A 17,204-nucleotide genomic window follows, 5' to 3' on the forward strand; every position below is an offset into this window, starting at 1 on the left:
TGTCTCCAGAGTTCAAAGATTAGAAATGTGTGTTACCAATCCCAGCACACCTTTTTAAAAAAAAAAATCCATTCACAGTACGTGGGATTTTATTTGATTTTATTGGCTCAGATTCCCATTGAAACCTAATGAATCCAAAATTGATTTTTAAATGTTGTATGTTGCTTCTCTCTAAGAAACTCTGCAAAGGCATGCTACCCAGCATGGCGGGGACGACTTGCACATACATTCTGCGTCCAAGAAGACAGACTCAGAATGAGGGGAAAGTGGACATGTTGTTTATGTGAAGTTCTAAAGCTAGAAAGATTGGCCTTTAACAACAGTATCAACCCAGCTGTTTCTTGGGACAGCCTGCTTGCAGGAATTGCCTGCAAATGGTCAGAGGTGATTTTCAGAGGTGTTCGACTCAGGTGTATGCATCTGCCAAAGCTCCTCGAGCTGGATGTCCTCAAGATGTGTGAACCCCACCGCACAGACAACAACACCAAAATGCTGATCACACAGAAGTTATTGGTGTCGATATGGAGTCATTTATGTTGAACCACAGGAAAAAGAGGGGAAAAAAGTCAGGGAGCCATGGAGACGGGGCTGCCATGCACATAGGCCTATATCAGACTTGCCACAAAAAGTTCCTGCACACACACCTTGTGATGGTTACTACATCTGTGCAGGAATACTTGCCCAGTGTCTGTGTGCTGCTTTGAATGAGCAGAGGGTGGGGGACATGAGCCACATTTAAATGTTTGGTTCCCAGTTGGTGAATCATTTGGGAAGAATTGAGGGGCTTGGCCTTGTTGGAGGAGGTGCATCACTGGGGGGTGTTGAGGTTTCAAAAGTCCAAGCCAGACCCAGTCTCCCGTCTCTCTGCTTGCAAATTTCAGACCAGATGTGAGCTCTCAACTCCTGCTCCAGTGCCTGTGTGTCGCCATGCTCCCATCATGAAGGCCATGGATTAACCCTCTGAAACTGTCAGCCCCAACTAAATGTTTTCTTCTAAAACTCGTCTTGGTCATGGTGTCTCCTCACAGCGACAAAACAGTGACCGAGACAGTCAGAGTCCACCAATGAACTAATGCCTGCCACTGCAAAGGAGCCTCCGTGAACACTGGGCTTTCTTACCAAGTGGTTTGCTTGGACTTTTGTGGGTGAGCACATGTCTTTAAAAGCTTCCTGGTGAGTATGGAGGTAGCCTGTAACCCCAACAAGTGGGAGTTTGAGGGAGGAGCTCCAGGCCAGAGAGCTAGGGAGCACAGCACTAAAGAATACTTGGTGTTCTTCCAGAGGATGCAAGTTCAGTTCCTGGTACCCACGTCTGGCAGCTCACAATTACCTGTAAGTCCAGTTCCAGGGATATGACACCCTCTTCTGGATTCCATGGGTACCCACACACATGGTATACATACACACACACACACACACACACACATACACACACTAATAAAAATTAAGACAATAAATAATAAACAAAATGAATCCCAGTCCACTTTGGGCTACAGACTAAGATCTTGCTTCAGACAGACAAGGAATAAATTGTTTGTGTTTGTTCCAATGCCATTGAATGAATCTGATATATCACAGATGGCAATTACCGAACAAACTTTGTCCTTGGAGAGCTTGTTCTCCATGCCACTTTTTTTATTTTTCAGTGTGTGTGTGTGTGAGTGTGTATGTGCATGCCACTGTACACAGTCAAGGTTGGACAACAGTCTCTGTGGATTGGTTCTCTCTCCTCCACTGAGTTCTGGGCAAGCTCTTTTACCTGCGGAGCAGTCTTGCTACCTGGTTCTTCCAATTCCTGCCAGCGCTGGGATTAAAGGCAGGTACTAGCACACCTAGCTTATACAGTATTGGATCAAACCCAGGGCTTCATGCACGCTAGAAAAGCACTCTGTCAACTGAGCTACATCCCCAACTGGTGCCGTTATTTTAGAGAATAAGATTTCCATTCAAACCTCCTACCAAGGCCTCTAGAGTCCCACACAGTGAACCCTTTACCTCCCTTCCCGGTCTCCTGTTGGCAACATCACATCCTTGCAGTTCCTGCCCTTTGAATCAAGCATGCACTTCTGCTTGCAGCACTCATCCTGCTCCCCCACCAAATGCACCTCAGAACACCTGCTTAACCTGCACTCTGGGTAGGATGCAGGCACGTGCTCGTGTCCATATATGTAAAAGCAGGAACCAGGGGAGGGTGGCAGGTGCCCTGTTCTATTGCTCCTTGCTTTAGTCCCCTTGAGACAGGGTCTCTCACCCAACCTGGAGCTTTCCAATAGCCAGCTAGACCAGCTGACCCACAAGCCTGAGTGATCCTCCACCCCCAATGCTGGGATTATAAATGTGCATGGCCACACATGGCTTTTTTTTTTTTAATGTGGCTGCTTTGGATTCGAACACAAGCCATCACACTCGGATAGTAAGTGCTATTGAGATCTCTCTCGTGATCAGTGGTTTGCAACCTGTGGGTCAGTCATGACCCCTCTGGGGGTCAAACGGCCCTTTCACGGGGTCGCATATCAGACATCCTACATGTCATATATTTATAATATGATTCATAACAGCAACAAAATTACACTTATGGAGCAGCAGTGGGAATTTTATGGTTGGGATCATCACAACATGAGGAGCTGTATGAAAGGGTCGCAGCAATAGGAAGGTTGAGAGCCACTGCTCTAGATCAAACCTGTTCCTTGGTGCAGCTTCTCTCTTGCCTGCCTATTTAATACACCACTATCCTGCCACCACAGGAATTTCATGTCCTTTTAAGATTTCCCATAATCCTCATCACCCACTTGCCTGGGCCCAGCTCTAATACACTTACCTAAGGGTAAGAATTGCAAGTCCAATGAGGCATTCCGCATGCCCAGAATATTGCTGAGCACACAGCTGCTCAAGAAATAGTTCATACATTGGGACAGAGTTCCTGGTACTTTGCAGGATTTGTTTGGAAATCCCAGCCTGTCTCAGCAATGTAAAGGAAACTGAGAAGCAATGCCGACAATGGGAACCTGTGTAGCTTTGGAGTAAGTGCACCAATCCTCAAAGGGGGAGCTTTGGGAGCAGATGCCTCCCAGAACTCACTGGGGACCTTGCGCAACTCCGTTCTGAAAAGACTCTTCTAAAGGTGTTCTCTTTTGTTCCTGCAGGATTCATATTGGGGTGTCCTAGGGTTTTTCAGAACTGGGGGACTGGCATATCAGCAAACAACCAGTCATAGCCCCCAAAATATCAGATACTAACATTTTTATTATATCCATTTAGTAGGGGGTGTGTACACATGCTATGGAGTGTGTAGAGGTCCTAGGACAACTTGAAGGAGTCTGTTCTTGCCTTCTGCCACTTAGGTTGCAGGGACTGAAATCAGGTCACCAGACCTGGTGGGAAAGTTCCTTTTTTACCTGTAGAGTCTTCTCACCAACCCCGAGACTGAAAAGTTCCATGAAGAAAAGCACAAACATTTGAGGTTCTTTGTCTCTCCTAAGAACCCTAAAGAGGCTCAGCAGTTAAGAACACTGACTGCTCTTTCAGAGGATCTGGGTACAATTCCCAGCACCCGCATGGCAGCTGATAGCCATTTGTAACTCCAGTTCCAGAGGGATCTAATGCCTGCATCTGGTCTCTATGGGCACAAGCAACACATACGGTAGACAGACATACATGTAGACGAAACACTCATATGCATAAAAATAAATAAAAAAAAGAGGGCTGGTGAGATGGCTCAGTGGTTAAGAGCATTGCCTGCTCTTCCAAAGGTCCTGAGTTCAATTCCCGGCAACCACATGGTGGCTCACAACCATCTGTAATGACGTCTGGTGCCCTCTTCTGGCCTGCAGACATACATACAGACAGAATGTTGTATACATAATAAATAATTAAATATTTTTTAAAAAAGAAAGGCACACTGAACACAGAGAGCAAACCATGTGTAACGGTGCGTGGAAGATTCCTACTTCGTTAGAAAGACTTGAAGACACCAGAAGTGGGAGGAGTGAGAGAATGTGGAGACCTACCCGTGTTAGGAATCCCAGCTTTCTCAGAGAAACTGGCAAGGACAGGGTGGTCTCTGTGGTCATTTTTAATCTTAGCACTTGGGAGGCAGAGGCAAGCAGATCTCTGTGAGTTTCAGGCCAACCAGAACTGCACAGTGAGCCCCAATCTCGATGAAACAGCAGACAAACAAATACATAAATCTTTTTCCAGAGAAGAGTGGTAACTGACCATAACCACAGCCAGCACTCACCTCACACCCCAAGTGTCTCCCTAGAGATGCCATGAGGCTGTGTTTCCCTGGGAGATCCATTCCCTTTTGTCATATGATCTTGTGTTTCAGTTTCTTAATCTTTCAAGTAGGACTAATAGTTCTGCCTACCTCACCCTGGATGAGTGAGGACCCAACCCATGATTGATATCTAAGATTAGCTTCCTTATGTGGCTCAGGACGCATTTGTCTTCAAGGACAACATGCCTTCAGTCCATCACTAAGAGTTACATATTCCTCAAGGTCATTAGCAGGGGTCTTTGGTACTATTCCAAGTAGCATGGGAAAAGATGGACAGGGGCTTCCCAGGAAACAGGTTAAGAGTTTCTGTGGGGGAATCACAGCTCCAGGCTTTGATCCAAGAAAGAAAAAAAAAAAACAGAATTAAGGAGAGTTAGGTGGTAAAATGTAACCATCAGGATCAGGAGAAGCTGTAGCTGTTAGTTGTGAGGGCCTCCAGCATGGGTCTTGCACCTTCGGCTAAAGGCTTAGCTAGTTTCCACCCTTTCTGTAAGTCTGCACACTGCACCTAAGGAGGATGCACCCATTCTGGCTGCAGAAGGAAACCCTCCGCTTTAGGTGAGGTCCCAGAGAACATGTGCACCCTCCCCTCCCGTGGAGAACAATCTGCTTACCAACTCGAGTGTGTGCAGATGGATACGTGAGTTTTGTGTGTGGTGGGTGTGAGGGCAATTCTAAGACACCTTTGCCAAGCCTCATTCTTTGTGTAAAAGTCTGGTGTTGGTCATTAGCATGGTCATTTGCCCTCTTAGCTGCTTGTCCCAGTAGGGAGTGGTGTGGAGACCTGACTCTACACAGCCCATGCGTCTTAAACCTTCTAGGAGGCACTCTCCACAGTCCTGCTCCCGGGAAATCCTTTAGGGGTTGTCAAATGTAGCATCAAAAGACTTCAGATCATCTGTGTGGTTGCTCATATTTGTAGCCCCAACATTAGGGAAGCTACAGAGTGACTTCAGAGAAGCCTGAGCTGCAGGGTGAAACTGTGCCCAAAACCCAACAACCTAGATTTGCGTTAAACACTTCAAAAACTGCCTTGGGGGGAGTGTTTAGGGGAGATGTTGCCAGGGTATCTGAAGTGCTCTTATCAAGCAGAACAATCCTCTGCAGTGGGAATTGTGAGCCTGCCCACACATCCGTCCACCCACCCACCCATCTACCCATCTACTCATCCATGTACTCGCTCTACCCACTCGTCTAATGCAAGAATTCAGGCATTAACAAGCCTTTACTTAGATGCTTGCTGGCCAACTGGGCACTGTGTTCTCAAAGATAAACAAGGCAGCCCCTTGCCTTACCCAGCATGCTTCCTGAAGCTCAGACGACAGAAGTCAGGACCCACGTGGAGAGAACAGGCTGCAAGAGAAAACATGAAAGGGGCCTATAAAGGAGAAAGAGAGCCAGAAGGAGAATGAGAGGCAGGAGACACCTCTTCCAGAAGTGGCTGGATAAAGGTCTGCAGAGACTTGCACGTAATTTCGCCCTTGGTTTCTCCTACATCTCAGATCAAAAAAAAAAGTGCTTGTTTTCCATGGGTGGTAGGGATAGTAAAACCTAGGCTTTTAAATACTTAGCCTAGGTTCTGTGTTTTCTTCAGCCTCTCCCGCAGGCTCGAGGATACCCCATAGAGGGCGCTGTTTGCTTGACTTTGTTTGGCGTCGTGGTGCCGGCAAGTGGAGGGACCCAGCCTCTCCTGAGAGCAAGTGAATTGCTGTCCAGGCGACCAAGACGCGAGCTTTCTTGAACTGGAAAGAAAAGATCAACTCTACGCTTTCTGTTGTTGAAGTCCAGCTGGGGATGCTGACGCCAAATAACGGGACCCCACCTCTCGTGAGCACACACATTCGCACACACTCTAGTGCTTTAGGAAAGGGACACTATGCTTATGCTGGATCCAGCCCGAGACCCGAGAAGATTGCCTCCTACTCTTCTTGGGTCGGTACACCTAGGCCCAGAGTTGTGAACAGCTAGAAGCCCACTTCCTGGGACAGAACATCTTCCCCGCCTGCGGGCTCAGGAGGGTCTGTTTTTTGTTATTGTTTTTTGAGATACGGTGATTGAACACACGACTTCGCGGGTAGGCAGAGGATAGGGTAGGCACTGACACACAACGACCAACTGCCTTTCGGCAAGCGTTTTCCCCTTTTCCTAGTTTAAAGTAGCCTCCCTGCGTCAGAACTTTAGCGAGTGTGCCCACATCTGCCGCAGCTTCCCCCAGACCGGCACACTACTGGGCCACCAGGTTTGCTGTGTGCAAGCAGTGCGCACCGAACTCACGTTGCCTATGCGCAGAGAATGATTTCTGCCTTTTGGGGGAGGGAAATGACCTCTAGTTGTCCAACACTGGTTAGGTGCCTTAGGTATGGTCTCCTCTCTGGACACCTTTTCTCTATAAAATCTGAGCGTATTACCCACCCTGTTTGAGCCACCGAGTGGTTCCCACTCGGATTTTAGATGATGTGCCCTTGTGCATTCCAGTAAAACCTTGTACAAACTCAAAGGAATAATAATAACCATTTATGGAAGCGCTGCTTACAAGGCAAATGAAGGGTTCGCTGCTGTGGGGTGATGTCAAAACTTTGAACATGCCAGTCAAGATTTGGTAGAGGGTGCTCAGGAGCCTGAGGACTGAAAAATAAAATAAACCTACTTCCCATTTGGGGACCCCAAACGGTCAGGTTTGCACTAGGGAGGACAGGCATGAATTAAGCAAGGCTCAAAGAAAGGGGTGGGGCGGAGAAAGCTCAGGTGTGACGGGAGCTTCACCAAGGTTGAGGACAGACTGTCATCTTTCTCGGGTTAAAGACCCCACCAACAGTTCTGTTTTATTTGTCGCTGAAATCTATAATTGAACTGCTTGTCTCTCGGGCTTCCTTTCCTGCTTGACTCTGGAAGTTGTTAAGGCGGATGGAGTCCAACTATTCCTCAGACGACCGCCTTGGTTCTCCAGGGATTTGGAGGCCCTCGGGGCGTGCTGCAGGTGTCGCTACCACGGTGACAACCGAGAAAGGTACTCCGCTGTGCCTTCGATTCTCAGAGCCTGTATTAAAGCATTAAGATAGCTTATAAACGCCACCCGGAAACTTCTTGGGGAAGTACTGTCTTCGGACTGCAGGTTTGGAGTCGGTCCTTGAGCCTTGGACGCTGTCATTTAGAAAAGAGTAGTGTCCTTCGGACCGCAGCGGTCAGTGCAGGAACATCGCTATCCCGACCATCTTAGGTGGGGGAAGCGCGGGCATCGGAGGGTTCTGCGTTCTCAAAAGAGTGCAGAGTCGCAGTTTCTCTCCTACTCCAGGGAGAGTCAGATTGACTCTTTGGTTCTCAGGGCCGAAGGTCAAGGCTACGCGGATTCCCGAGCCCACCGACATAAGAACTCTCTTCCTTTCCACTAGACGGTGGGTGGAGAACCCTAATTCCCCTCTTCTTGCCCTCTCCCTGCTTAGCAGGTCTTTTGGGGAAAGAGCACTGAGTTCGTCCCCGGCCGAGGTGGCACCCTGCTTCCTGGGCCCGCGTGGGGACAGCTGGCCCCTACCGTGCCGGGAGGGTAGGAGAGCAGAGGCTGTCAGCCCAACGCGTGTAACCCCGAGGTGACTCGAGCCAGCCTGGCCTGCCCCTCCCCCTCCCGCGGGCCCCGCCGCAGCAAACCCTAGGCCGAGCCGCAGGGGGTAGAGGGAGGTGCTGGCTCCAGACTCTCGTGGGTCGGTGTGCTCCGGCCCTCCGGGGGCGTCTCCGTCTCGGGGTCCCTCGTGCGCCTCCCGCTTTGGTGGGAGCTCTCCGAGTGCCTCTTTAGCGAGAGCCAATATCCTTTTGTGCTAATAGGTTTGTCCTCATTTGCTGCCTAATTGGACTATATAAAGCCAATAACAGGCGGGCTCTCATAGCCCGAAGCCAAAGCGCCAAAATCCGAGGGAAGGCAAGGAGGGGGGCGGTGGCAGAGGCGGCCGCGGGGCCCGGGCTCGGCTGCGCCTTGGCCGGCCTAATCCCATTTGCCATTGTACGCGCCCAATCGCCGTATACTCCCCGCATTTAACTTGGATGACATTTTGATTTCATCATTAGCATCCGGCGCCGGATTGACGCATCCCAAGCCGGGGACCGCTCTTGCAGCCTCCTCCCGGGGAGCCGCAGCTTCTACCCGGCCCCCTCGCACCCTCGGCGCAGAGGCAGGTCCGCTCCCCGCCCCTCTGGACCCCTCCCCCCCATGCGAGCCCGCCCCGGCCGGGTCCCCACCCCGCCCTCCCGCGGCTCGATTCGCGCCCGGGGCGGCCCCCGACTTTGAGCCCCGTAGTTGAGTTCCGTTTATGGTCTGATTTCCGGCCCCTAGCCTGCTCGCCCCGCCGCCCGCCTGTCCCGCTCCCTCCCTCCGTGGGACCCGGAGGACTGGGGACCATGCCGGAGCCCGGGCCGGACGCCTCGGGCACTGCCAGCGCGCCGCCCCCGCAGCCGCCACCCCAGCCTCCCGCGCCCAAGGAATCCCCGTTCTCCATCAGGAACCTGCTCAACGGAGACCACCACCGGCCGCCCCCGAAACCTCAACCTCCCCCACGAACGCTCTTCGCGCCGGCCTCGGCCGCCGCCGCTGCGGCCGCCGCGGCTGCAGCTGCAGCCAAAGGTGCCCTGGAGGGTGCCGCCGGCTTTGCGCTCTCGCAGGTGGGCGACCTGGCTTTTCCCCGCTTTGAGATCCCAGCGCAGAGGTTTGCCCTGCCCGCGCACTACCTGGAGCGCTCCCCGGCCTGGTGGTATCCCTACACCCTGACCCCCGCCGGCGGCCACCTCCCGCGACCAGAAGGTACCGACCTCTCTTTGAACTTTCGCTCTTCCCCTCGCTCTCCCACGGGCTTGCCCTATCCCCGCCCCGGGCTTGTCAATACAGTTACGGGACGCCCCGACAGCTGCAAACCCGAGTTTTGGTCAAGTTCCTCTGGCCTCTAGCCCTCCTCTTTCCTGGGCGCTCGGTTAGGAGGCCCCGGATTCCAATCCCACTTGCTGAGAAAGGAGGAGTTGAAGGCCAGGGCACTGCACTTCCCGGGCAAAGTGGCCTCCAGCGGGAATGGGTGGCTTGGGATGGCCTGGGTAGGCCTGGGAGGCAGGGATAAACCCTAACCACGGATACTTTTTCCGTTGGCCCCCGGAACGGGAGACGTGGGATAAAAGGAGCGGCCCCGCTGCCATCATCGGCTCCCTGGTCCTTGGGAGGCAAGGGAACCCTAGGTCTTGGAGTCCCGCTGTATCCCAGCAAGGACAGAGGAGAACCTTGGGAAAGCTGAGGCCCAAGGATCAGGAGCCCGAAGGCTAACGCGTGGGTTGCACCTGCTGCCCCCAGACTCCCTTCTCTCTCAAGATCGTGTCGTTCGCTGTGCTTGAGTGTGCATCTGTTTGTCTGTCTCTGCAGCCTCGGAGAAGGCCCTCCTGCGAGACTCCTCCCCTGCGTCTGGCACCGACCGCGACTCCCCGGAGCCTCTGCTCAAGGCTGACCCCGACCACAAGGAACTGGACTCCAAGAGCCCGGACGAGATCATTCTGGAAGAGAGCGATTCAGAGGAAGGCAAAAAAGAAAGCGAGGCGGTGCCGGGCACGGCCGGGACAACTGTAGGGACGACTGCGGCGACACCCGGCTCAGAGGACTGGAAGGCGGGCGCCGAGAGCCCCGAGAAGAAGCCCGCGTGCCGCAAGAAGAAGACGCGCACCGTCTTCTCGCGCAGCCAGGTCTTCCAGCTCGAATCCACCTTCGACATGAAACGTTATCTCAGCAGCTCGGAGCGCGCCGGCCTGGCCGCGTCGCTTCACCTCACTGAGACACAGGTCAAGATCTGGTTCCAGAATCGTCGCAACAAGTGGAAGCGACAGCTGGCGGCCGAGCTGGAGGCCGCCAACCTGAGCCATGCCGCCGCGCAGCGCATCGTGCGCGTGCCCATCCTTTACCACGAAAACTCTGCCGCGGAGGGTGCGGCTGCGGCCGCAGGGGCCCCGGTGCCGGTCAGCCAGCCGCTGCTCACCTTCCCGCACCCAGTCTACTACTCGCACCCTGTGGTCTCGTCTGTGCCGCTGCTACGGCCGGTGTGAGACCGGAGAGGGGAGAGGGAGTGAGCACCCGGCCACCTTTCGGGGACCCCGGAGGAGACTGGGCTGGGCCAAGGGCGCAGAGCTGTGGCCAGCGGCCTTGGGAACCGGGCTCGGGCTCACTGCCTTGCCTCCCACCCCCCTAATAGCATTTTGTAAGTATTTGCAATGCATTTCCGTGCAATTCATTCCTATGAATCTGAGGCGCTTCTCCTCTTATTTTTGGTTTTGCTTACCAGTGAGAGAAAACGGGGTGGGAGGGCGAAAAAATTCCCAGGTCAAAACTTCCAACTGAAAGTTTTTTGATAAATGTGCAGACCCCCCCCTTAAATTTCCATTTTTAAGGGGGGAGGGTATTTTTACAGAAGAAAAATAAGCGCAAAACCCAACTTCCTTTAGTTTATTCATTTACTATAGAACTATTTTCAAAATCCGGAGAGAGAATTCATATTTATTTCTGGATTTCTGGGTGTGGTTTTCCCCCACCCCCAATCAGTTATCTGCCCCCCCCCATACACACACACACACGTACACTTTTTTTCTTTTCAAAACCCGAGTAACCTCTGCTAGGATCCCTAGTCGCCGGCGGATCTGTGGCAGTTATCATTTATCTCAGCTCCTGACTAAAGAATTCTCTGACCGAAACGTTTATAGGCAAAAGACAAAAGCCCCAAATCAGACCTTTAGAATTCGGAACAGCTCCATATCTGGCTGGGTTCCTGTGCTCTTATTTATCACTAGCGTTTTATTTAGTGGTCTATCACTGGTCCGAAAATTGTTATTTAACATCACCGTCACTACTGTGTTACCTGCTTGAGAGATTGGGTTCAAAAAAAATTTTTTTGTAGGAAAAAAATACATTTTATGCTGCCCCCTTTTTACGTCGCCACAACTGTCGTGCTTTGACCTGTGCAATATTGTACAAAATTCCCCTAGGGCCCTGCCCCTGTCTCTGTGGGGATGAAGACCACCGGGCCACAGCATGATCACTAATGGAGAGGGAAGACTAAGCAGGGGGGGGGGAGGAAGAAAGCAAGGTAGGGCAGCGATGCTCAGAGGAGTAGGCCAGGTAGAGTGGAGCGCTTTAAGTGAAGGACAATCAACATAGGAGAATCTTAACTTATTTGATAAATGTACAGTTTTCTTGTAAAATTCACCCTCGACTCCACAGGGCCTCTTGCCCTGTTTTCCTGTGGGCTACACCTGTTGTTCTGTCGTTCTGAGTAGTCTGTTCCCCATCCCTCTCTGTCCTCTGCTAGAGTTCTGTCCCTTTTTAAGAAAACAGAGCAAAACAAAACAAAAAAACCCTCCACAAACTATTGTTACACTTCATGTTGTTGTGGAATCGATTAATTAAAAAGAAAAAAAATAAGTCTTTCACGTTGCCGGAGTGTGTAACTTTGGATGCCCCCCCTTCGTGGGCCCCCAGAGCAGGTGTCCAGGGAAACTCTTCTTGCCTCTGTCTCTGTCTGCCTCTGTGTTCTCTAAACCTGACCTGGACTCGGGGCCCTAGAATCCGGATCATAGAGGAGACAGAGGCGGCTTTGTTCAGGACCAAGGGCGCTCTTTCCGTGGTGTACCTTCTACTGCTTGAGAGGCCCTCCGCGGAGCAAAGAAGGTTGGGGGATAGAAGGGTATAAAGACCTAGGTTTAACTAGCTTGTAGAGTTGAACAAAACGACAGCCCCGAGCTTAAAGACAGGTGGTATTTTTCTCCAGAAAAGGCTGAAGCTTGCCTTCTTTCCCCAAGCCGTGGTTCCTTCAAGAGCTGCTGGGTCAAGCATCCCTTAAATGTCTAGATAAGATTGTGGTGGCTGTGGTTGTCCCCTGAGGTGTTGAAGGAAGGGCAAAACTTGGAGTTCGGCTGAGTCTGGAGGTACTATTCAGTAAACCTAGCAGTCCTTGGGATGGAGTAGGGGTTACTGCTTCATGGACCAAGAGGTTTCAGCTGAGCTGGGAGAGTTTCAGATACCCAGTGCAGAAGGCGTGGGCCACTTTCTGAGGGTGGCGCAATTGCAGTCCCCTGCAACCTTGCCAGCCAGTCTTTCGGCGGCGTCCTTCAGTGCCCAAAGCTGCCTAGGGGGTAGCCACTTGTCCTGACTAATGCTTTCCTCAAGCCACTGCACCCTGGTCGTCAGCCAGAGGCAAGGCAATTCCAAGACCCCTTGCTAGAACTGGTCTGCGAGGGAAGTAGGTGTTCAGGTGTCCCTTGCCAACTCAGTGTGGCTACCTGCCTTCAAGTTCTGTGGGATGTGTGTGTGTGTGTGTGTGTGTGTATGTGTGTGTGTCCGTCCTGATCACATTCCTGGCAGTGCCTCTTTGGAGCTGGGGAGCCAGAAGCGGGGGTCTGAGGAACCGCAAGGAAGAGAAGAATTCAGCCAGCATCGCCACAAGCAGGACACAGCCGCTGGGGAGCGCCTGTCTGCGTTCTCATTTCTCCTTCTGTGTTGCCAAGCTCCTCCAACTCAATCGACACAATTGATTCTACTGTGGCAGAAACACCGCTATCGTTTTTTTTCTGTTGATGGAAAACTGGCCCCAAATAAACTGGTGTGCGTATTTGTGGCAAAATTTTAGCCTGGACCCCACTGAAGATAGATCTGCCTTTATGTTCCTCTGGTTTGGAATAAAAACGAGGGCATGTGTCGTAAATGAAAAATAAACAGAATATCGGGGTCAAAATACGTTGTTCCTTGTGTTACCTGCAAACAGAGTGGTGCCTTTTACTGTTGGCAATACTAACTGCGGGACAGGCCAGTAACAGCTCATTAAAAATAATGTTGCAATAGCAAACATGTCCTCAGATTTTACAGCCAGAGCATGATGTTATCAAATGCCAAGAAAATACTTCTCTATTTGTTTGGATTCTAGAAAACGGTTCTTGACTGACCCAGTCTTTTGAAAGTCAAGGCATAACTGGTTTTCCACAAGCACAGTTTATCCTTTGTCCAAGCCCCTTGGCCTCACTTTTCCTCCCGCCTGGGAGCTTTGCTGCTTTGGGGCTGGTATTTCTCACCCTAGGGCCACATTTTAGCCCTGGAGGAGGAGGGTGGTGCTCACATGATCAGTCCAGCTCAGTGGGGTCCTGATGGTTTGTTCGGTGTTTGGTGTTTGTGGAGGGAAGCGATGACATTACGGAATACTGGTGCTCTTCTGAGTGGGGCACAGTGGGTCTTTCTGAGACCTCCTTGATTGCTGTCTTAGCCTCTGCCTCTGGGAAGATTCCCAGAAGCTTTGAGAACCAATCACTAAAGAAGATATTTTGGGGGGAGGGACAAAGCCTCCTGAAATTCCTCTGGACATTCTCTAGGGAAAGTCAGGACAGCCAGGGTCTCCTGTTTCGGGGTGCTGAGTGGACGCCTCTCATTTTTATTCTCTTACCACCTTCAGGTTGTGGACCCTAGCTTTCCTCTGTCTACCTACACCTCTGAGCCCGATCTTCACACCTGTCAAAGCCCTGCTCAATGAAAATGATCTCACCTTCCACAGCAGCCACCAAATACATGGATGAGTGCAAGCAACATAAAATACCCTCACTCGACACACCACACATGACGTCTTGTTTGTATTTCTCCCCGATACAAGTAGCTAGCCCAAGTTTTCTAACACACCCACTCACATTTTTTTTTTTAGCGCTACTCTGATAGCTCAGGCATACGTATAGTCATGTACTTTGTGCTAAGTGACCCTGAGTGGCTGGTTTTCTCAATGGCCCCTGGCTCAAGTGAGCTAAGAACAGATAGCCACGGATGGGCAGGGAGCAGGGTGACTTTGCTCCCCCGTGCGGCAGGTTGATGCTGGAGTTTTGTCACCAGCCACCTGGTCAAACTGGCCTACCCTTACTACTCCCCCATGACCACGGACCCTCACACTCCTTATGTGCCAGTACTATAGGAGTTTCCACAGTGCTCCATACCCGCTGAGGGCCTTCAGGCCCTGGGAGAGCTCAGAGCCAGGCTGCGAACTGTTTCTGTTGGCAACACAGATGTATTTCTTTTATTTGGTAGTAAATAGAGTGGATGTGTGTACATCAAACAACAGCAAGACATATAAACTGCACCCCGGCCGCTGGTGCTCATTTCTAAGGGGGGACATTCCCTTGGCAGGGCAGAGTCAGAGACCACAATGGGCGGGCGAGCCCCAGAGCACCCAACACCCCTTGCCGGGGAAACTGGAGGTGGAGATGGGGAGAAGGAGGAGGAGGTGAAAAGGTGGGTGAGCTTTGCCCCGTCCCGCACTGGACAACTGAGGGGTGAAGGGAGGTCCCGGGGCCTCTAAGGGCTGCTCTCTCTGGGTGCTTCTGGTGCTCTGGGAGATCTAGCACCCAACTGTGGTGCCAACACCCCTGCTTTCTCTCCAAGCCCATGGGATTCCTGAACTTTCTTCCGGAGTCCTTGTGGGGGCTTCTAACCTTTACTGGATGGGCCCTTGACCACCTCAAAGACCCCGTTTTAGTCCATTTTAACCTTGTACTGTTCTGGCAGCCCAGTGGCTGCCAAACTTTAGTGGCCCAAACTTAAACAACTGCCAAGTGACTAGGAGATTGAACCATGGTACCAAGGGTGCTCGGACCCACAGAAATCCCCGAGGCAGCCAGGTAGAACCAGTGGGCCATGTCCACATAGGCACTTTACTGTGACCTTCGAAGAACTATGTGCCTAGCTCCTCCTCTTTCCTCCTGCACACTCTCTACCTGTCACTGAGCAGCGCTTACAGGTCCTCCCTAACTGTAGAGTGTCAGCCACCCATCGCACCGCCGTACACATCTGGAAGCCTGGAAAGGCACACATTCGAGAGCTGCACAGCCAGCCTCTCCGTGTAGAGCAGATGATGTGGACCTTTTGACAAACAAATGGGGGAGGGGGAAAGAGCCCTCCCCCTAAAATAATGACGTTGTAAGTACTGAGGAATCACTGCCTAGTGTCTCCCACTGGGATCTAGGATTGAGATTTCAGCTTCACTCGGTACCTTTCTCTTGTGAAACTGTCCTGAAGGAAAACCAGTAGGGGGCGGCCATTGAGGTGGAGCCCCAGATTACAACTCTAGTCCCAAATGGGTCTATTGATTTGCATGAGACTCCTCCCATCTCTCCCACCCAGACTGGAGAGAAAGTCACTACTTCGGGCCTCCAAGAAGGTGGTACTCAGTGGTTGTTCTAGGAATCCCTGGGTAAAACTATGCAAAGTCTGGGGCAAATAATGTTGCCAAAGAGTCCTTTCTGGTTTGGGTGAGGAAAAGGTATAACAGGAGAGAAAGCTCGCCGCCGGCCGAGGAGGTGAATGGCTCCCATGACCAAATCGGAGCTGTAAGGTGGAGTTACCTGGTGTCCCTCACCCCAGTGCTAATGTCTTAAAGAAATATAAAGAATCCTCTCTTGAGTTCCTTCACCACCCTCCCCTCCCCCCCCCTTGGTGATGGACTGCAGGCATCAGATTTTCATCCAAGTTCTATTAAGTGAAACATAGGTTGCAGGGCACCCTTTGATTGAAACAGTTTAAATTTTAATTGTGTTTTTAATTTGACATATAGTTGCAGAAAGGAATGACACTCCGTCGCCAAGGGGCGGTCGATTTTCTTAATTTCTCCCAGAGGAATTGATGAGTCTATCAGGCTACTAGATTGGAAACCCATTAAAGCTCTCTGGTTAGGCTTCTAATTGGAACTTGATGGATGTGGGAGGAGGGGTGTCAGGACTAGGCTATGCTGATCCAATCTTCATGACTTTCTGTTTTCCAATAAATTACACAATTCATTTTCCAGCCACAGATTACATAAATTGTACACCTCTGGGGCTCTCTTTTTCAAGTTGGGAGCCCTTTTCCCCAAAAGCCTATTGTGAGGTGTCATTTGCACCGAAGAACGAACAGCAGAGGCCCTTGAATGAAAATCGAAACATAATCAACGTTTATACTTAGAAAATTTATTGAGATCATTTTCTCTGGTATTTCCTTATTTTAAAGTTTGGACGCGCCATATATCATAATCCACTCGTGGGAAAGGGCGGGGGGGGGGGAGACTGTGTTTAATATTTATCGAAGCTTGATTCCGAGATCAAACTTGTTTATGACTTCATCTGTCATCTCGGAGGGAGCCTTCTTCCACTATTACCAAGGCTCAGCCAGCCTATTTGCCCACTGCCGCAGAGCAGAGAGGATCAATTTTTATTAGGCTCCTCCGTAAGTTTGCTCTGGGCCGCTTTAACATTGAGCAGCCACATAATCTCAGGGCCTAAACTTCAAGCGTTCTTTCGGCCTGGGAAAGTTTATCATTCCTCGGGAACCGGGTTTACGCCTTATTCCTATGGGGAGGTGAGGAAGGCCCCTGGAGCTTCTGAAGAGCAACTCCCTAAGGTGTCCACTAAACAGAGAAACTGGGAGGGAGGGGTGAACTACCTGGAGACTCAAAGAGTGGAGCTGGGTGTGCATGGGGAGCGGGGTGATAGATCGAAGCATTGCTCTCTCTACTTGGTTGAGAGACCCAGAGCTAAAGGTTCCAGGGAGTGGGTTTCGTAGCAGTGTGGGACTCAGAAGCTTCTGGCCTTTATGCATCTGGGGAAGCCTAAGACACCCCTAGAAGCCTGAAGGAAGTGGTGGGATGTTTCTATTGTAGTGTTTCCGGTTCCTCTCTGTGACTGAGTCCTACTTGAGACCAGGTAGTGGAATGGAAGGTCTTGAAGTCCCTTGTGCCCACCACCCCCATTTACTTAACTAGTTCAGTGTATATTCTCTGTGTGCCCTCTCTCTCTCTCTCTCTCTCTCTCTCTCTCTCTCTCTCTCTCTCTCTCTCTGTGTGTGTGTGTGTGTGTGTGTGTGTGAGAGAGAGAGAGAGAGAGAGAGAGAGAGAGAGAGAGAGAGAGAGAGAGAGATTTGTGT

At 51.2% G+C, this 17,204-nt stretch overlaps 1 protein-coding gene across 1 annotated transcript; it reads left to right on the forward strand.

Moving 5' to 3' along the window:
• The first annotated feature begins 8,662 nt into the window (after positions 1 to 8,662).
• Hmx3 (H6 family homeobox 3) lies at positions 8,663 to 10,336 on the forward strand. Its single transcript, XM_050137274.1, has 2 exons — positions 8,663 to 9,062; positions 9,666 to 10,336. The coding sequence occupies exons 1-2, from the start codon at positions 8,663 to 8,665 to the stop codon at positions 10,334 to 10,336; spliced, it is 1,071 nt and encodes a 356-aa protein (XP_049993231.1).
• The last annotated feature ends 6,868 nt before the right edge of the window (positions 10,337 to 17,204 follow it).

This window comes from Alexandromys fortis, unplaced genomic scaffold, assembly GCF_014885135.2.
Source record: "Alexandromys fortis isolate MF-2015 unplaced genomic scaffold, M_Fortis_MF-2015_v1.1 scaffold_3, whole genome shotgun sequence".
NCBI classification, from domain to species: Eukaryota; Metazoa; Chordata; class Mammalia; order Rodentia; family Cricetidae; genus Alexandromys; species Alexandromys fortis.

Excerpts from the sequence above, each read along its gene's own strand:
- Hmx3 (XM_050137274.1), top strand. The coding sequence starts at position 8,663 with ATGCCGGAGCCCGGGCCGGACGCCTCGGGCACTGCCAGCGCGCCGCCC. Across the intron at positions 9,063-9,665 it reads CCACCTCCCGCGACCAGAAG|CCTCGGAGAAGGCCCTCCTG; the intron begins GTACCGACCTCT and ends CTGTCTCTGCAG.